Genomic DNA, 19,327 nt, shown 5'->3' with positions numbered 1-19,327 from the left:
GCGGCTGCAGGGGCAGGGGCGCGGAGCTGGTGCCCTATTTCTAGTTACTGGCAGAGAGCACGCGTGTGCTCACGGGCACAGCTGCCCAACTGCACAGGGGAGGCGTGGGGTGCCCGTCTCCCCGGAAGCATGGGGGTGGGGGCAGGGCAGACCCACGGCCTTTTCTACCCTGTCTCTTCTGAATGCTTTGGGTCTGTAGTCCACGTGCTGGGGTCACCGGTGATTCTGAAGAGGATCAGTGCGCGGGGACGTGGCCTGGCGGCTGCTAACATACCTCCTTATTGGCAGGTGTGGACCGTGGCGGGAGCCCGTCAACCCCTACTACGTCAACTCCGGCTACGCTCTCGCCCCTGCCACCAGCGCCAATGACAGCGAGCAGCAGAGCCTGTCCAGTGACGCTGACAGCCTGTCCCTCACCGACAGCAGCGTGTAAGTGCCCGCCGCCCCGCCCCGCGCCGCGGGCTGCTCCTGGAGGCCCTCCTGCAGACCACAGCCTCGGTGGCTTCCCTCCAGGCGAGACGCCGAGCCGCCTGGTGGTGCCCAGCCCTGGTCTCGGTGCCGGTGTGTGCAGTACGTCCAGAGCGGGCCACCCCAAGGCATCTGCTCTGTGCTTGCCCCCCTGTGATCTGGAAGCCGTCTCACCCGATTGGCAGGGCTTGTCGTCCCCTCGGTGTGGCTCTGTGCCGGCCGGCTGGGGCCCTAGAAGGTGGCATGAACCCCTGTCCAGGGATGCCTCCCCTGGGGAAAGCGCTCGCTTCTGACACCTTTCTCTGGTTCGCCAATGACTTTGGGGACCTTGGTGCAGGTCAGGATGTGATGGTGTCACACCTGCCCATGTCACACCAGGGCATGGCTTGTCTGCCTGCTGGGGCCCAACTCCACTGCCTACGTGCATCAGGCTTGCCTGCGTTCAGTCACACACCATTTGCTGTCTCTCTGCCCCGACAGGGAGGTTCTGGCTTGGAGCCAGCAGGTGGGTGGGCATCTACCCCCGCAATGGCGCATGGGTTGCGGCCCTGACCCTGTCAGCGGGTCATGGGGACTGTGTCCCCGCCCTGCGTGGTGTCTGGAGGTCAGGCAGGCTTAAGGAAGGAGGAAAAGGCCGGCTCGCCCATCCTTGCAGGTGGCCAGCTCCTTCCGTGCTGTGGCCCTGCCTTGTGGGCTGTCCTGTCTGCTGGCGCCTCGTACCGCCTGCCCGGGTCTAGCTCTGGTCGACAGCCCCGTGTCTGGCGCATCGGGAGCCCCTTCTCCTGTTGGGGGCCGCGAGATGGGGGCGTCGTCCCACCAGGCTGAGCCTCGATGGGGCAGTCTGCATTCATCATTACCTTCTCCTTTGTTTTGACTCTTTCATAGAAAATGTTGGTGTTTTTAACAACTTACTTGATATTACTAGGGTTTCAGCACGACTTGCCATGAATATAAAGTGTCGTGTTAAAGGGTTCCAACGAGCTGCACCCCTCAGAGCCCCCAGGAGCCACTGACAGCATGCGTTCTGTTCTCTTCCCCAAAACTCAGTTACTACAGTGTCAATTAATCTCTTAATTCTCTCTAAGGGAAGGACATATGTTTGCTAAAGGGAAGATCTAAACAAAAAGAATTTCCCCAATACTCTGTTCATCTTGGCTTACACTGAGACTCAGAAATATAGGAATAGCTAAGAACTTGGAATGTAAAATTGTGGCAGATATTTAAATATACTGAATATATGAGGCAAAAAATAGGATCGTGTGTTTCATCTGAATTATTTCTGTTGGCAACTCAGCATCGCCTCCACTTACCGAAGGGCTTCTCAGTCCACTGCTCTTGGGCACAGACTCCATGGACAGCGCCTAGCCTCCCAGGCGTGGACTTGAGGTGCACGGTCAGAGCACGCGAGCCTCATGCGTGGGGCTTGGGGTACCGAGGGCGTGCAGGTGCGCTGTGGCTCTTGTTCCCTGAGGCCCGGCCCTCTGGACAGCTGTGCCCGCTGCACTGTGGCCACACCTGGGGTCCTGAAGGCCTGGGGGACCCAGCACCCCCACCTCTGTGCCCTGCTCTGAACCAGGGCCACCCTTCTCTCGCACTGGGCTGAGTGCGCCTGGGCCAGGCTGGGACACACCGAGCACCGTGTGCCTGGGGCGCCTCTGCTGGCCGAGCAGCCTTCAGCACGGGCCGTGCGTGGGAAGCAGGTGAGGGGCCAGGGAGCGCCGGCACCGTGGGTGCCCCCCACAGGAGACCTGGGAGGCTGGGGCCTAGCGGGGGGCCACCCCTCAGGTCTTTGGGAGACGGGTACCAGAGAGCAGGAGGCGAGCAAGTGAGATGCTTCTCAAATAAGTGCTTAGTCACTTTAAAGGCAGTATGTGATTTGACTTATGGTTACATCAGGCTTCAGAAGGGTTGTAACTAAAATTCATGTCAAGAAAACAAATTTGAGCATTTGACAGATTATGCTGCTTTACTGTCTTATCGTGGAAGAAAGCAGGATTCGGGAACCCGACCCGTTCTTTTTAAGAACGTGAAGTCGCCTTCAGCCAGTGCAGCTCAGGAGACAGGCCCCTCGGGCCAGCTCCCGGCGGCCGTGGCTGAGCTGTGTGTGTGTTCACGCGAGTGTCTCTCTGACAGGGATGGAGTCCCGCCCTACAGGACCCGCAGGCAGCACCGCCGTGAGATGCAGGAGAGCGTCCAGGCCAACGGGCGGGTGCCTCTACCTCACATTCCCGTAAGCGTCCTCCTGTGTGCTCCCTGCTCCCACCTGAGGGGCGGTGGCCCGCAGTCCTTTGGAGGCTCTGGGTAACTGCGCACAGGGTTTCTTGCTCTGCTTGCAAGTGTTTTGGATTTGAAGTGATTTCAGTTTACAGCTCGTACCCGCCCCCAAAGCTGTGCGGCTGCTGCTGTGAGGCGTGCGTGGAATTACATCCTCTGAACGTGGCTCCCCCGTCCCTCTCTGGCTCCTCCTTGTACCTGGCTTCTGTGTCGCTTGTCCTGGGTGCAGGGCCTGGGCCCCTCCCGTGTCGGGTGCTGCTGCCCCTTGGGTGTAGGGTGGGCACTGCAGAGCACCTACCCTTCTGGCGCCCAGGCTCAGCCCCGACCTCAGGGGTCTGCACAGCTGGACACCTCTGCACAGCTGGCTGGTCAGTCACAAGAAGCCCTTCTCCAGGGCTGGCTGGCAGCCTCGGGCGGGTGCCTTGGGCTGTGGGCACTAGGGTGGCCGTCCCCAAGGAGGCATAGCCCCCGGCCTCCTCAGGGTCTTCACCCGTGGTCGTGGGAGGCAGGAGGTGGCTGTGTCCACTTGTCCCCAGGCGGTCAGCCCGGGGCAGGGAGGAGAGTGCAGACCGTGCCCTGCTCACCGCGGTGCAGCAGGGCCCACTGTGGCGTTTCCTCACAGCGCACGTACCGAATGCCAAAGGAAGTCCGCGTGGAGCCCCAGAAGTTCGCGGCAGAGCTCATCCACCGCCTGGAGGCTGTGCAGCGGACGCGGGAGGCCGAGGAGGAGCTGGAGGAGCGGCTGAAGCGCGTCCGCATGGTGAGTGGCTGCCGTGGCGCGGGTCACAGCGGGCCCCTGAGGCCTCGGCCTTCTCCGTGCAGTGGAGGGCATCTCCCCGTCAGCCGGACAGGTCAGGGCTCCCTGCTCCCACCTGAGGGGTGGTGGCCCGCGGTCCTTTGGAGGGTCTGGCCTGCGTCCTGCTCCGTGCCCTCCCTGCTGCGTGGAGCCCAGATGGCCTCCCTCGGGCAGGGCCGCCTGAGGCTCTGACCCGTCACCTCTGCGTGCAGAGTGGCTTTGTGGCTGGGACACAGCTCTGTGTGTCTCGTTTCCTGGCTGGTAGCCTTTCGGATAGAACTCCGGGAGCTGGGCGTTTCCGCACACCCGATCTGTTTGCTGTAGCTCTTTGCCCATAGGTGCCGGCGTACGTCTTTTTTGCCTGCCGTGGCGCTCTCCTGTCCTGGCCGCTGCACACGTGTGTCATTCTACACGCAAGGGGCCCCCGAGCAGAGGTGCTGTGACAGGCGTGCCCCACGTCTCCCTCACGTGCCCCGCCTCCTGGACCTGTGGGCCTCGAGGCCTCTGGCACACAGGCCTTCTCTCAGGGCGGGAGTTCATTCTCTTCTCAGTATTTTGTTCAGTATCTGAAACTCAAAGTGTGGCTTTCTTGTAGGAACGGTTTGTCTGCCAACCGCCTGATCTTCCTGCTTAAACTGCAGAGCCTGAGCCCTCCCCGGACCCTGTCGGAACCCAAAGGGGGCCCTGCTGCTCCGGGCCCCACGCCCCCGGGCTGGTGCGCCCACCGCCACTGGAGGCGGCGCCGTCAGGGTGGGTGAGGGGCCTGGCGGTGCCCAGCCCCGCAGCCCCCTCTCTTGCGCCCGCGCCTGGCTGCAGGGCTCTGTGTGACGCCTGGCCCTGACACAGGCCGGGCTCCCCCACCTTCCCTACACAGAGCCAGCAGGCAGATCTCATCATGGGGTGGAGCGCAGAGCCCTGGAGGTACCAGGGACAGCCCCGAGCATGGGGCGGTTGCAGGCCGTGCGGCGCCACGAGGGGCCCCGTGGGACTGTGCCCTGCTCCCCCTCGCGCCACTGGCCGTGGCGCGGCCTCCTGGCAGGGCAGGTGCAGCCCAAGGCCTGCTTGAGCCCTCTGGTGGCCCTCCCACGGCCCGTGGCTCAGCGACCTGCCCGAGGCCCTCGCCCCGTCACTGCTCAGGAGGGCATGGCCAGCAGGCAGGGCTAGGGGTGCGCTGCTCGTCAAAGCTGAGGGTTCCTGCCTCCTGGGAGCTTCTGCCTCCTGGGAGCTGCCCAGAGGGAACAAACGCAGGCCAGAGTCAGCGTGTGCCAGTGCCTTGGCGCAGCTCAGCCCGGGTCGCGCATGTGAGGAGCGGGCGCCCTGGCAGCATCTCCACCACTGCGCCCCTGTGAGGCCGTCCTGAGTGCGTTGCCATTGACAGTGCTTAAAACAGGCTCAGGAAGCAAGGTGTAACGTTGCGTGAAAGAAGTTTTAGAAACCTGCAGACTGGCAGATTTCACTGCAGACCTGAGCTTCTGCGATGCACTGCTGTACTTCCGGCCTTGGCTCGGGCTGTGTGCACGTGGTCCTGGCCGGTGGCGTCGGGCGGGAGGGGCGTGCTCAGGTGGCCCAGCTGTCTGACGGCGTCTGAGGCTCTCCCATGGCGTCCCTGGCAGGCGCTGGACGGCTGTGCCTGCAGCCCACGAGGTCTCAGGGGGCTGGGCCCGGCAGTGTTCTCTGACGTGACCGAACGTGTCCCAGCAAACGTCCGGTGTCGGTTGCTCGGGGCCTCAGTCTCAGGAGGGCTGCCACGCGTAGTCCTCGGGTCCCGGCTCCCAGCCTCAGGGGTGTAGCTGGCCGGCTCCCAGAGGCGTCCCTCCGCCCCAGGGGGTGGCTCACTGCCCAGCAGCTGGCCATGTGGTCTTGAGTCTGTTACCGGGTGTGATTTTGTAAGCTATGTGAGCTGTGTTACAAACAAGAATCCTTTTTCACGAGTAATAGCTCAGACATTTTTGGGGCCATGCCTTGTGGCTTGTGGGATCTTAGTTCCTGACGAGGGATCTAACTTGAAATCCTGCAGTGAAAGCACCAAGTCCTAACCGCTGGACTGCGGGGAATTCCCACTGCAGATTTTTAAGTAATTAATTGTTTTCGGTCGAGCAGGGTGTCGCTGGCGGTGCGCGGGCTCTCTCCAGCTGTGGTACGCAGGAGCTGCTCTTTGTTGCAGTGTGTGGACTTCCCGGTGCAGCGGTTTCTCTTGTTGGGGAGCACCGTCCTAGGGCATGTGAACGCCACTACTGTGGCTCATGAGGCAGTACTTGGAGCACACGGGCTTAGTTGCTCCATGGCACGTGGGATCTTCCTGGACCAGAGATCGAACCCGTGTGCCCCGCATTGGCAGGTGGAATTCTTAACCACTGGAATACCTGGGAAGTCCTACAGATTTTTTAATAATTGAATTTTACTGTAAAGCTTGGGAAATCAGAACAGAAGAAGATGAAAACTAGCGCTGAAGGGTTACGTAAATCTGTAATATTTTAAAACCCTAAAATTGAATTTCTGTGCGTGCAGAGCTATTAGGAATAGCTGGTCTCAGACCCCTGGATGTTTGGAGGCTTCTTTTTACAGTCTGCTGCCCTGGGAGGGGGCGAATGGCATCAATACTGGGTGCCCCTTGGTGTGAGTCTCCCGAGTCCCCACCCCTGATAACCACGAAGCACCAGGGTCGGTGTGGGGACAGGGTGAGTGCAGGTACCCAGGGTCCGGGTAGTGATAGGGGGTGCAGAGCCCGGAGTCTGGGGCGCTCCAGGGCGGCTCCCAGCTCGCCCACAGGCCTGCATGTCCCCCCGTCTGCCCCTCTCTCCCAGCCTGTCCTCTTGGGTGCCGTTTCTGACTCGTGGTGCCCACAGCTGGCGGCATGTCTGATGACCGCAGGCACTTCCGCAGTGGTGCGGAGTCCTGTGGGGACTCCTGGGGGCTTGATCATGTCGTGGCGCGGGGTGGCTCAGTCATCCGGTCTCTCAGCGTCTGCTCAGGGCAACTCAATAAGACGAGACAGTGAATGTGAATTGTGTGTTTCAGGATTGAAGTGATTGAATGTGTATGTTTACAGGTTTGCTTACAGTAACTCTCAGAGTCAAAGGAAATTCTGCTAGTTTGATATGATAATTTATTAACACTCGTAGCAAGATAAGGAAAAACCAGGAGCTCTTCTGTATAAGGGTAGTGTTTGCTGGGAAAATATGATGGAAAATACAGCAGTGAAATTGAGGAATAGGAAAACAATTGAAAAAAATAAAAATTTTTATTGAGAAGCTTAACGTGGAAGCGGTGCCAGGCGTCCTGGCAGTCTGTGTGGTCCTGTCCCCGCGCTTGGGAGGGGAGCCCCGGCCAGCCCACATCCGCTGCGTCCTCCCGGAGCCCGGCCACACTGGCGCGGGGCCGCTCTGGATCCGGCAGCCCCTCCTCCCCTTCGCTGGCCTGGCTTCATCCCCAGCTCGGGGCTTGGGCCTTTGTTTGTGCCTTGTGTCCCCAAGCATGGGGTCTCCACTGTGCAGCCAGTGCCGAGAGGTGCCACGCTGTCTTGTCCCAGCAGGAGGAGGAAGGCGATGACAGCGACATGCCCTCGGGCCCCCAGGGCGCCAGCCACAAGCTGCCCTCGGCCCCGGCCTGGCACCACTTCCCCTCCCGCTACGCGGACGTGGGCTGTGCGGGGCTGCGGGACGCGCACGAGGAGAATCCCGAGAGCATCCTGGACGAGCACGTGCAGCGAGTCATGAGGACGCCCGGCTGCCAGTCGCCGGGGCCTGGTCACCGCTCCCCGGACAGCGCGCACGTGCCCAAGATCGGGGTGCTGGGGGGTGCCATGCCCACGCACGGAAAGCATGCGCCCAAGCTGGGGGCAAAGCTGGACCCGGCTGGGCTGCACCTCCACAGACACGGCCACCACCACGGCCACCACGGCGCGGCCCGGCCCAAGGAGCCAGCTGAAGCCGAGCCCGCCCGCCGGGTCCCAGGCAGCTTTGCCTGGGGCCCAGAGCTGCACAGTCACACAGCCAAGCCCCGCAGCCACGTGGAGAGCACGGGCGCCCCCCCTACCGCTGGCGACAGCCTGGCCTACGGGTGAGTATGAGCCGCAATCCCCCGCCCCGGCGCAGGTCAGTGCAGATGGTGTGCCCCAGAGAAGGGTCCTTTGTGCCACCCTCAGGCCAGAGTTTCCCTGAGGAGTCCCTAAGCCAGGGCCAGCGCGGGTTGGCAGGAGTGCGCGCCTGGGTGCACGGCCGCGGGGCTCCAGCCCTGAAGCACTGTCGGGTTGGATGGGCCCGTTTCGGGGCTGGTGTCTGGGTGAGGACGGGTGGCTGGGCCCGAGCTGCCTGGACGCCTTCTGTCCACAGAGTAGGCCTGAAACGGCCCAGCCGCGCCTGCAAGAGTGTGGCCAAGGCCCCATGCGCAGGCAGGGCCCTTGCAGGCTGTCCTCCCCAGCCCCGAGGGTCCCGGCCAGCTGTCCAGCCTGGGCCGGTTTAAGTAGCAAGTGACCAGGCCTTGCTCTTGCAGCGGGAAGGCGGGCACGACCTCCAAGAGAAACTCCAAGAAGGCGGAGCTGGGCAAGAGCAGCAGCACAGAGGCGCCAGGCCCGGCTGAGGACGCGGAGAAGAACCAGAAGATCCTGCAGTGGATCATCGAGGGCGAGAAGGAGATCAGCCGGCACCGGAAGGCGGGCCACGGGTGAGGGCCCCGGCCGGGCCTCCCCCACCCCAGCGCCGAGTCCCCCAGTACTGGCTCCGAGTCCCCCTCCCCCGGCCGAGTCCCCCAGTCCCGGCTCTGAGTCCCCCTCCCCCGGCCGAGTCCCCCAGTCCCGGCTCTGAGTCCCCCTCCCCCGGCCGAGTCCCCCAGTCCCGGCTCTGAGTCCCCCTCCCCCGGCCGAGTCCCCCAGTCCCGGCTCTGAGTCCCCCTCCCCCGGCCGAGTCCCCCAGTCCCAGTTCTGAGTCCTCCACCCCAGCTGAGCCCCCCAATCCCAGCTCCAAGCCCTCCCCCGGCCGAGTCCCCCACCCCAGCCGAGCCCTCCCCCGGCCGAGTCCCCCACCCCGGCCGAGTCCCCCAGTCCCAGCTCCGAGCCCTCCCCTGGCCGAGCCTCCCCCACCCCGGCTCCGAGTCCCCCAATCCCAGCTCCGAGCCCTCCCCCGGCCGAGCTGAGCCCCCCACCCCAGCTCCGAGTCCCCCACCCCGGCCGAGTCCCCCAGTCCCAGCTCTGAGTCCTCCCCTCCCCCCCCCCCGGCCGAGTCCCCCACCCCTGGCTCCGAGTCCCCCAGTCCCAGCTCGAAGCCCTCCCCCGGCTGAGTCCCCCACCCCCGGCTCCGAGTCCCCCAGTCCCAGCTCTGAGTCCTCCCCTCCCCCGTGGCTCTGAGTCCCCCACCCCCGGCTCTGAGTCCCCCACCCCCAGCCGAGTCCTCCCCCGGCCGAGTCCCCCACCCCCGGCTCCGAGTCCTCCCCCAGCCGAGTCCCCCACCCCCGGCTCCGAGTCCTCCCCCGGCCGAGTCCCCCACCCCCAGCCGAGGCCTCCCCCGGCCAAGTCCTCCACCCCCGGCTCCGAGTCCTCCCCCGACCGAGTCCCCCACCCCCAGCCGAGTCCTCCCCTGGCCGAGTCCCCCACCCCTGGCTCCGAGTCCCCCAGTCCCAGCTCCGAGTCCTCCCCTCCCCCCTGGCTCTGAGTCCTCCCCTCGCCCTGGCTCTGAGTCCTCCCCGTCCCGGCTCTGAGTCCCCCACCCCCAGCTCTGAGTCCTCCCCTCCCCCATGGCTCTGAGCCCCCTTCCCCCTGGCTCTGAATCCTCCCACCCTCAGCTCTGAGTCCTACCCCCTGGCTCTGAGTCCTCCCCTCACCCCGGCTCTGAGTCCTCCCCTCACCCCGGCTCTGAGTCCTCCCCTCACCCCGGCTCTGAGTCCCCCAGCCCCCCAGTTCTGAGTCCCCCCACCCCTGGCTCTGATTCCTTTCGCCCCCGGCTCTGAGTCCCTCACCCCCCAGCTCTGAGTCCCCCCCTGCCCCGGCTCTGAGTCCCCCATCCCCTGGCTCTGAGTCCCCCCACCCCAGCTCTGAGTCCTCCCCCCGAGCTCTGAGTCCCCCCACCCCCGAGTTCTCCTCCCCACCGGCTCTTGAGTCCCTGTCCCCCCAACTCTGTTCCCCACCTCTAGCTCTGAGTCCTCCCACCCCGGCTCTGAATCCCCCTCCCCCCGGCTCTGAGTCCCCCTCCCCCTGGCTCTGAATCCCCCTCCCCCCGGCTCTGAGTCCCCCTCCCCCTGGCTCTGAATCCCCCTCCCCCCGGCTCTGAGTCCCCCTCCCCCCGGCTCTGAGTCCCCCTCCCCCCGGCTCTGAGTCCCCCTCCCCCCGGCTCTGAGTCCCCCTCCCCCCGGCTCTGAGTCCCTGCCAGCTCTAGAGCCTGCTGTCAGCGCCAGGCAGCAGTTTGTGCAGGCCATGTGCCCGTGGGACCAGGGCCAGCCCATGGCAGCGTGAGGTCAACCCTTCGTGTGTGGGCCCTGTGACGGGGTGGGCATTGGTGACAACGTCAGTGTCCCAGGCAGGAATGCCCACTGGTGGGGTCAGCTGCTGCAGCCCCACTGGGCAGGATCCTACAGCCCTGTGGCCGCCCCTCCAGGAGGAGCCTCTGAGCTGGCCTCCTTGACCCCAGCTGCCAGAGAACATGCCTCTGCCCCGGGCCCCCGCTCCGTGTCAGCTTCAGTGTCCCCGTCCTGTCCGTGGTGGGGCGGGACGGGCAGGAGCCTGGGCTTCGGGGCCAGGCGTGGGCTCCCTGGTCCTGCGCTCTTGGGTCCAGACCCTCCACACTCACAAACCCTGTCCCGATGGCTCGCTGCTTGGCCGTTGGCCCCCCCGCAGCTGGAGGGTTTCTGTGGGAAGATGAGCCCGGAAGCAGTGTCCTGGGTGCGCTGTGGGCTCCATCGTGCAGGCCTTTCTGGGGTCTATGGACCTGGGGGCAGGGCACAGAGCAGGGAGTGAGGAGGTGGGGGCCTCATGGGTCCTAGGAGGAGTCCACCTCCTTATGGGGCAGGTCACATCACACTGGCGCTGAGTCAGCCCTCTCCCCCGGGGTGCCATTCCTGGGATTCCCTCATTTTGCTCCTGGGGACATGCCCCCCTTCTGAAGCCTCTAGTCCAGCTGAGAGAGGCAGTGTTTCCACTTGAATTCCATGCAGTGGTTGAGTGATGGCAGGTCACGCAGACGTAAAGGCTCTTGGTGTCTGATGGCGGGGACGGTGGCATCATGTGGAGGAAAGGCAGGAAACAGCGCGTGATCAGAATTCTGCCAACCGTGGCAGGTGCTCTCAGTGGGGAAGGAAGCGCGCGGAACGCACTGAGTGGCTGTCGCTGAATCATGTTTATTTTTTTCTTAGAATTTCATGAACGTTTCAAGTTTTTCACAAAAAGAAAACTTATTTATTTGTATTTTTAAAGGAATGATGAAAGTTAAGCTTTTGTTTGTTTGGCTGCCCTGGGTCTTGGTTGGGGCATGTGAGAGCAAGTTCTCTGACGAGGGATCAAACCCAGGCCCCTGCATTGGGGGCTGGGAGTCTTAGCCATCCGACCTCCAGGAAGTCCCAAGAACACTTATTCTAATATCAAAATACTTTTCAAAAACAAAAAATCTTTATGTAAAAAAGAACACTTCGTGGGGAAACATTAAGAAAATGTCCACATAGGGTACGGTTTACATTTCAGAAAGCGATGAGCACGGTGCAGAGCAGGTCTCCAGAAAGGCTGCGCATCAGGGGTAGGGCTTGTGCAGGGCCTGGGCGCGGCTCACCTGCTTCTCTTGCCCCCGAAGGTCGTCCGGGGCTAAGAAGCAGCAGGCCCACGAGAGCTCCAGGCCCCTGTCCATTGAGCGCCCCGGGGCCGTGCACCCCTGGGTCAGCGCCCAGCTCCGGAGTTCGGTGCAGCCATCGCATCTCTTCATTCAAGACCCCACGATGCCGCCCAACCCCGCCCCCAACCCCCTGACGCAGCTGGAGGAGGCACGCCGGCGCCTGGAGGAGGAGGAGAAGAGGGCCAGCAAGGCGCCCTCGAAGCAGAGGTGCGTGGTCCTCGCAGCATCCGTCCGGGGCGGGAGCCCTTCTGCGCCTTGGCTGGCCTGCGGCTGCGCTCAGGGTGCCGGTGCGGCCCACCGCGTCTGCGAAGGGGCCTGGTGTTCCCAGCCACGCGGGGGAGCCCTGGCGCCTCGCTCTCGGTGCTGAGAGCCCAGCCCCGCGGCCCTGCTCGCGGCGCCCTGTGTGGCTGTCAGGGCCGGTGCGGCCCTTCGTGGGGCAGGCCGTCCCTCCACGCTGGACCCTGGCCCCGGGGCCTTTGCGGTCACTTTTCCGGGCGTGCCAGCCACTCTGGACTCCAAGGTGGTCCGGGCTCTGAGGGCCTGGAGACAGGAGTGTGGTTGCCGGATGGCGGCACCGTCCCGGGTGTTACTAGTCCCCGTGTCCCATCTTCAGTCAGCTGGGCTCCTGGGGCCGGGCCTCGCTGTAGAGTCCATGCTGCTCTGGGGAAGCCAGCGCCCGGGTGCAGACCTGCCCCAGCCTGCCGCCCCACGGGAGGCCCTTGCGTGTCCCTGGTCACTGAAGGTGACCCTGTTTACAGCAGCCGTGTCACACACTGAGGTCTTGCTGGTCTGCGTGGCCCGGGGAGAGGGCGGTGCCCGAGGCCTGGCGGGCCGGCCCGTGAGCTGGAGGGTGGAGGGCAGCAGCGGGGCCGCCCAGGAGGGTACTGCGACGAGCAGGCCCTCCCTGCCACGCCTGCCCCTGCAGGGCTCCCTGCTTGTGGTCTTGTGTCCTTGGACTGCTCTTTGTGCCAGCACCCACGGGCCCTGCCCAGTGGCAGGTCCTATCTGGCTGTGACACAGCTGAGCCACAGGGCCGGCTCAGGCGCTCCACACTGGTTGGTCCAGCACGTGTGCGCCTTTTGTAGACAGCAAAGACCCCAGAGCAGAGGTCCGCTGGGCCCTCCTCTTGGGGTGACCCCACCCAGGGCAGTCAAAATAGACGTCACGTCAGGGCCGCGGAGCATCGCAGCCGAGGTGGATGGCCCTGGGACGGGAGCAGTGGGCAGTGAGCCCTCTTAAGCTGGCAGTGACTGAGCTGCAGGGCCAGGTCGGGGCCTGCTCCCCTCTGGAGGCTAAGGCTCCTCTGAGTGCACGGAGCAGCAGGCACCTGCGGGTTTCAGGAGCCTGAGGTCTGCCTGGTAAAGACCTGGTGGGCGGAAGCGCCGGTGTCCCGCCTGCTCTGACGGAGCCCTGACCTCCAGCTCCACAACCTCGAGGGCCTGCTGTCCTGCTGTCCTGCCAGCCACACGCAGCGGGCGCCTCCTCTTTGCTGCGGAGCGTGGCTGAGCTAAGCGCTGCTGGAGGCCCGGCTCACTGCGCGTTGTTCCCTAGGTATGTGCAGGAGGTCATCCAGCGGGGGCGCTGCTGTGTCAGGCCAGCGTGCACGCCCGTGCTGAGCGCCGTGCCGGCGGTGTCCGACCTGGAGCTCTCCGAGACAGAGTACGTGCGCCCCCCTGGGTCCTCCCAGTGCCGGCCGGCCCGCGACGGGAGCTTGGGCGCCGCGCCTGAGGAGCTGGGGCTACTAGTGTGTCTGTGAGAGGAGCCCCGGCTGTCCGCGTGGGGACAGCGAGCGACGGGCCCGAGAGGGGTCTGTGCGTCCCGCACGAGGCCTCACGCCCCGCACGAGGCCTCGGCCCTCGCTGCAGTGACCTGCCTGGTGTGATGGGCTCGGGGCTGTGGCCCCGACTCCCTTGGGCACTGCTGGCCAAAGCGCGGGCCCTGGGCGCCGTGTGCACAGCGAGCCGGCTCTGGCCTCACGTGCAGTGTGGGAGCGCGTAGTCCATGCCCGTGCACACTGGCCAGGCTGGGCGTCCAGGGCCTGAGGGCCTTACGTGGACAGCGCGGGCCACCTTGTCCCTGAGCAGAAAGAGGGGCCCCCACTCAGCCCTTGCCAGCCGACCCCCCGGTCCTTCGTCGTGCGCGGCCGAGGGCCCTGCTCTGAGCCTCCCTGTTGCTACTCTTTGTGGGGGGTGCTCTTGTGTAGAGAATGGACCCCCTGGGAATCCCAGACAGCTCCTGGGTTGGGCCAGGCCTGAGGTCACAGGACCGAAGGAAGGGAAGCAGGTGTCAGGAGCCTGGCTCAAGCTGGGGGCGGCCACTCAGCTGAGGTGACCGCCTGCTATGTGACCAGGAGCACCGGCGTGGGGGGTCCCCACGGAGAGGAGAGCCTGCTATGACTCGGGGCCTTCCTGACGCAACACTGGCCGCCCATCTGGCCAGAGCCAAGGGTTGCGCCTGGGCCCACTGGGCAGCCGGGGTGGTCATTGGACAGGACTCAGGAGGGCACAGGCGCCGCTCGTCAAGAGGAAACCCCTTGCTGCCCTGCAGGAGGCACCTCGGGCCTCGGTCCTTCCTGGAGAAGGGGCTGGCTGCCGCCTCTGGTCTTGTGAGCAGCTCTCTGCTGTGAGGCGAGTCCATTTCCGGGTCCAGCAGTTCTGCTGTCCAATCCCCGGCCTTGGGGTGTTTCTGAAGGTGGCTTCACAGGGACACGGGTTGAGCCACCCAGCAGAGGCGCCTACCGTGGGGTCCTCCTGAGAAGCCTGCTCGCCCGTTTCACGTGGTCTGCGTGGTGGTTCCGCCCCCACAGTGAGACCAGGGCCTCGAAGTGGGTGGTGGCAGCGGCAGACGGCTGGCTGTGTCTGCGTCTCGGTCTGGGCTGGCACAGAGTGGAAATGTGCAGGGCGAGCCCCCAGGGGTGGGCGTGGCTGGGGCAGGGTGGGCAGCGGGGCCTGTGGACGCACAGCGTTTCCAAGTGAGGTGCAGCCCACCCTGCAGGCTCTGCCCTGTCATCTTCTGGGGCAACTGGTAGGGCCCCAGCCCCAGAGGTCACAATGCTTCTCTGTCCTCAGGACGAAATCACAGAGGAAGGCGGGCGGTGGGAGTGCCCAGCCATGCGACAGCATCGTCGTGGCCTACTACTTCTGCGGAGAGCCCATCCCCTACCGGACCCTGGTGCGGGGCCGCGCAGTCACCCTGGGCCAGTTCAAGGAGCTGCTGACCAAGAAGGGCAACTACAGGTGAGAGGCTGGGGCCCTCGCAGCACAGGGCCGTGTGCTCCCCTCCCGTTGAGTCCCACCCCCGTCTGCCTGGCCGTGGGCTGCTGGCGTGCACCCTACAACAGGTGAGGCGAGTGTGGCCTCGGTTCAGGGACCAGGTCCTGCAAGCCAACCAGGGCACCCATGCTGGTGCAGCCCGAGCCGGCCTTGTGTTGGCTTCCTGACCAGGTGTTTTTATGGGACTGCGGAAGCCAGGCCCCCACTGCAGTTCCGCCCTGGAGACCGCTAGGGGCACTGCAGAACACGCTGGGGCCGGTGGGGTCTGGTCTGGGGTCAGTCCACGGAGAGCCTGCCTGCATGCTTTCCTCCGTCCACTGAGTGGCTGGGAAACCCCACTGGGGGCTGCAGGGCCGAGTGCGCGCAGTAGCCAGTGGAGGGAACGGGAACCCTGAGCCCACCCACCTCTCCCTGCAGAGGCTGGGGCAGGGACCTGCAAGCGTCTGGCGCCAGCGCTCAGGCACCAGGGCCTCAGCCACCAGCTCGCGGGCCTGCGGGAGGTGCTGGGGGCGGCCACCTGGCTGCCTGGCCCCACCACCCTCAGTGCCTCCTCCCGACCACAGGTTCTACTTCAAGAAAGTGAGCGACGAGTTCGAGTGCGGCGTGGTGTTCGAGGAGGTGCGTGAGGACGCGGCTGTGCTGCCCGTCTTCGAGGAGAAGGTCATTGGCAAAGTGGAGAAGGTGGACTGACCGGCGGCCTGGCCGCTGCGCCCCCGGGCTCCACAAAGGCCCGTGCCACGCTGCCTGCTCGCGCGCGTGCAGTGGGTGCAGCTGCTGGCGGGGCAGTGTGCCTGTCCAGGCAGCCCACCCGGCCCGTGTGTCCAGGAGGGCGGGAGTCCGCCGGGGCCCCTGCTCCCTGAGATGCGCGCTAGCCCGCACCTGTGGGGAGCCCGCCATGGGGCCACCTGGAGACCCTGCCCAGCGACCCCGTGCTGCTAAGCAGACGCCCCTGGCGTTTGCCCGCTGTGGCCTGCCCCAGAGCCAGGGTGCAGGGGCTCCGGGGCCTCTGTCCATTTTCCGTGTCACCGAGTGCCTTCAACCAGCTTGTCCCTGGCCTGCCACTGTGTGGGCCCGGCGCCGAGCACCGAGGCCCGAGCCGGCTCAGCGGGTCCGGGCCGCCCTCCCCAGGGCCCCTGTAAATATGTACATTTCTCAGGCCCGCACCAGCGGGGGGCTGCCCTGAGCCCATTTTTCATGCGCTGACTTGTACAATTATCTTTTCAAAGGTACTTGGATAATAATGAAATAAAACCATTTTTGAACCTTCCCTGGCCGTGGACTGCACTGTCCGACAGGGTTGCCGGGCTTCCTGCATATGTGCCCTGCCTCTCAAGCAGCATTCAAGGTCGGGCCCAGCCTCGTGGGCATGGGGTGGGGGCACGGAGCCACACTGGCAGCTTTGGGGAGAGGGCAGGGCCAACACAGCAGCAGTGCTATGGGCCTCCTTCCTGCCCCGGTGAGGCTGCAGACCCAGGCTGGACCTAGGCGCCCATCAGGAGGGCTGGGCCCCACCCAGGATGAGGAGACCCCGGGGGCTGAAATGGGGCCCACACCAAGGCGAGAGCTGCCCTTCTTAGGAACCACACACAGTCCAGGACCAGAGCTCTTTATTCACACGGCTGCTCTCACGGCCCCGGACATGGCTCCTGGGTGGGTGCTGACGGTGGGCAGCTATAGCTCGTCCCTGGGCTCCGTGGTGTTTCCTGGCTTCTCGTCCCTGGGTTCTGTGGTGTTTTCTGGCTTCTGGCAAGGGTCACAGAGACCCAGCTGGATGCCATACTCTCCGCCCAGCCCCCCCCATGCTCGCCCACAGCTACCCTCCAGAGGACTGGCCCGAGGCCTGGAGACAGACACCCACCGGGAAGGTGGCTCCAGGCACCTCCGCAGGCTCCTCTGCGGGCAGCTCGCCCCCGCTGTCCAGAAATTTGGAGAAGGTCTCCAGGTCCCTGGCGCCTTTGTAGTCAATCACCTGAGGAGGGACATGGTCTGGGGACCCCGACTCCTGGACCCAAGGCTGACCCTCCGAGGCCATGCCCACCTCCAGCCGAGGGCGGAAGCACCCAGACCGAGCCCAGGCCGCACCTTCCGACCGGGCCCTGCTGGGAAGTACTTGAGGGTGGGGAAACCGTGCACAGGGAAGGCCTCCAGCTCGTTGGCTGTGGCGTCCAGCTCGGCAATGACGATGTCCTCATGGTCCCTGTACTTCTCGGCCAGCTCCTCCCAGGCCGGGGCCATCTCCTTGCAGTGGGCGCACCACGGGGCGTCTAGGACGGGACACGTCAGCACAGGCAGCGGGGCCCCCGCCACCTGCCACCCGCCACCCGCCACAGCCACACTCACAGAACTTGATGAACACGTTCTTGGTCTCATCAAAAGCCACTTGCTCAAAATTCTTGCCCACAAGGGTCTTGACTGGCCGTTGGTCCCAGTCTGGGGGGACCTCCTGGCTCAAGCGATAGGGCTAGGGGAACAGGGCCAGGAGTTTCACCGGGGGTCTCTCCTGGTGGCTGCTGCTCCCACCTCATGGGCAGGCCACCACTGACCTTGATCCCTCCACCCAGGACCGCGCGGCAGAAGTCTGTGATGGCGGCAGCGGTGACCGGTGCCCCATGCCCTGGTGCGTACTTCTTGGTGGTCTCAATGTTGATGAAGCGCAGGGTGGGGGCCTCCTGGGCCTTGAGGCCAAAGTACTGGAGCACGTGGTCATTGTCGGCGCCCACATCCACCACCACGAACAGCACCTGCCGGCAGGGAGTCCACGTGGGCTCCCCGCAGCCCCACCACCCCGGCCCCTAGGCCCAGCCAGTACCTGCCCCCGGAAATGGGGAGCCGCCTCCCGGAAGCCTGGCAGCAGCTCCCGGTGGGCATCCAGCGTCTGGTTGACGAACAGCAGCAGGTGGTTAAGGATCCTGGCCGCAAAGATCTTAGAGGACGTCTGCAGGGGCAGGTGGAGCTCGTGGAGGCCCCCACGGCCACCACCCACTGCCCGCACCTGCCCTGCAGCCCTCTCACCTCGCTGCTGTACTCTGTGACCAGGCGCATGCTGTGCGTGAGCAGGAAGCGAGACAGGTCCCCCTGGTCCAGGCCCAGCTCCTTGTCCACTGGGAAGTCCGCCCGCCCTTCGTCGTACTGGACAATGCCGGGTGGGTCAGTGGGAACCAGCACCCCCACCCCGGCTCCTCCCTGAGCCCACCTGACCCACCTTCTTAAAGAGGACCACCGTGTCCTTGGTGAGGCCGAACTTCTGAAAGAGCTGCGGCCGGTCAGTGAGGCCAAAGGTCATATCCAGAGCGTCCTGGGCCAGGCCCAGGAAGGTAGCCACGTCCCTGTCCTGCAGGTCCTGAGGGGCCCGGGCCTGTGAGGCCGCCGGGCCCACACCTTGCTCCCAGGCCCAGCCCCGGCCCTCAGCGCACCTGGAAGAAGCCGACGACCACCACATCCTGGGCGTCCATGAGTGCGCGAGCGTCCTCCTCGTCCTCCAGCCGCCTGGCGCTGGGCCCCACCCGCCGCCGCAGCCACTCAGCGATGCCCTTGGCCTCCCGGGGGCCTGCGGAGACCCCTCAGCTGAGGCCCAGCCTCTGCCGCCCGCCGCCCCCTCGCCCGCCCTCTCCTTGCCCGCCCCGCACCAGTGTACTCCTCCGGGTGTGTGCGGTTCCCGTCTCGGAAGAACTTGAGCGTGGGGTACTCTGTCACCGCAAACTCCTCAGCCAGCTCTGGCTCCGCGGGCCCATCCACCTTGGCCAGTGTGACTCTGGCTGACTCTGCTGCCAGCAGGGCGGCCGCCTTCCTGTACTCAGGGGCCAGGGCCCTGCAGTGCCCACACCACGGGGCATCTGGAGGACAGACCCATGAGCGCGCAGGCCTTCACCACCCCCGCCACAGCCCCTGCTCCGCCCGGCCAGAGCCGGCCGACCTCGGGGCCAGCTCCACTCTTGCGATCCGGCAGGGAGCAACACGTCCAGTCCACACCCCCCTCGCCAGGGGCCTACCTGAGCCTCGGCCACACAGAGCCCGAGCACCGGAGGCCAGACTCCTTGAGGGCCCCCGCGTGGGACTGCAGTGGCCAGCACTGTCCCCAGAGTGGGTTTGGGACGGACCTTCCGTGGCCACCCCTGAGGCCGGCTCCCGCCGTCTGCCTGTGGAGGCCTACCGGCGGGGAGTGGCTCCTGCCTGTGAATGGGCTGTGCAACCCCAGATGGACGCGTGCAAACCCGAGTGCTGGCCGGCCCTTCACGGAAGAGCCTGGGGGACACCTGGCTGGCTCTCCCCTGCGCCTGTGCCTCCCCACCGTGAGTCTGGACCCCAGGCCCAGCTCTGCCCCACGGCTCTGACGGAGCCCCAGGGGCACAGCGAAGGTGGAGCAGAGCACCCGGGCGGCCCCTGCCGGTCCCCAGCCACGCTGGCCCGGCACTCACAGAATTCCACCAGCAGGGCTGGGTGCTCCTGCAAGGCCTGGCCCAGGGTCTGCTGGCTCAGCACCAAGACCCTATCCTCCTCCAGGGGCTCCTCCTCGGAGGGCTTCTCCTCAGGGGGCTTCTCCTCAGGGGGCTCCTCCAAGGGACCCCCGGGCCCCGGCCCCTGTTCGCACAGGCCTGAAGCCCCGAGTAGCAGCACCAGCACCGGCAGGAGCTGGCCATCCATGATGGTGTGGGGGCCCCTGGGGCGGGGGCAGATAAGGGGGCGGGGGGCCAAGCAGCGGCCGCCACGTG

The 19,327-nt window shown here is 65.3% G+C and overlaps 2 protein-coding genes across 5 annotated transcripts in view; one reads left to right on the top strand and one right to left on the bottom strand.

Moving 5' to 3' along the window:
- The window catches only part of AXIN1 (axin 1), a 39,180-nt gene extending 23,295 nt beyond the window's left edge, over positions 1–15,885 (top strand). Inside the window, exons 3-11 of one of the 4 annotated variants that reach the window (XM_069569454.1) lie at positions 289–429; positions 2,602–2,698; positions 3,365–3,502; positions 7,071–7,597; positions 8,030–8,200; positions 11,308–11,553; positions 12,898–13,005; positions 14,415–14,582; positions 15,182–15,885. In XM_069569454.1, coding sequence (XP_069425555.1) covers positions 289–429; positions 2,602–2,698; positions 3,365–3,502; positions 7,071–7,597; positions 8,030–8,200; positions 11,308–11,553; positions 12,898–13,005; positions 14,415–14,582; positions 15,182–15,308 — 1,723 coding nt within the window. In that variant the 3' untranslated portion in view covers positions 15,309–15,885. Of the gene's footprint in view, positions 1–288; positions 430–2,601; positions 2,699–3,364; positions 3,503–7,067; positions 7,598–8,029; positions 8,201–11,307; positions 11,554–12,897; positions 13,006–14,414; positions 14,583–15,181 lie in introns of all 4 variants that reach the window. The other 3 variants (XM_069569453.1, XM_069569456.1, XM_069569455.1) reach the window with 3 other exon arrangements.
- Positions 15,886–16,208: 323 nt separating this feature from the next.
- Positions 16,209–19,305, bottom strand: PDIA2 (protein disulfide isomerase family A member 2). The gene is made up of 11 exons (XM_069569487.1): positions 19,034–19,305; positions 18,245–18,451; positions 18,032–18,165; positions 17,821–17,958; positions 17,631–17,747; positions 17,428–17,553; positions 17,162–17,359; positions 16,959–17,079; positions 16,701–16,882; positions 16,477–16,587; positions 16,209–16,361 (listed from the first exon to the last, which is right to left on the bottom strand). The coding sequence occupies exons 1-11, from the start codon at positions 19,257–19,259 to the stop codon at positions 16,290–16,292; spliced, it is 1,632 nt and encodes a 543-aa protein (XP_069425588.1). The 5' UTR covers positions 19,260–19,305; the 3' UTR covers positions 16,209–16,289.
- Positions 19,306–19,327: the final 22 nt, after the last annotated feature.

This window comes from Ovis canadensis, chromosome 24, assembly GCF_042477335.2.
Source record: "Ovis canadensis isolate MfBH-ARS-UI-01 breed Bighorn chromosome 24, ARS-UI_OviCan_v2, whole genome shotgun sequence".
Lineage (NCBI taxonomy): Eukaryota > Metazoa > Chordata > Mammalia > Artiodactyla > Bovidae > Ovis > Ovis canadensis.
Note: the sequence above shows the minus strand (reverse complement) of the source record. Positions and strands in the feature narration are given on the sequence as shown.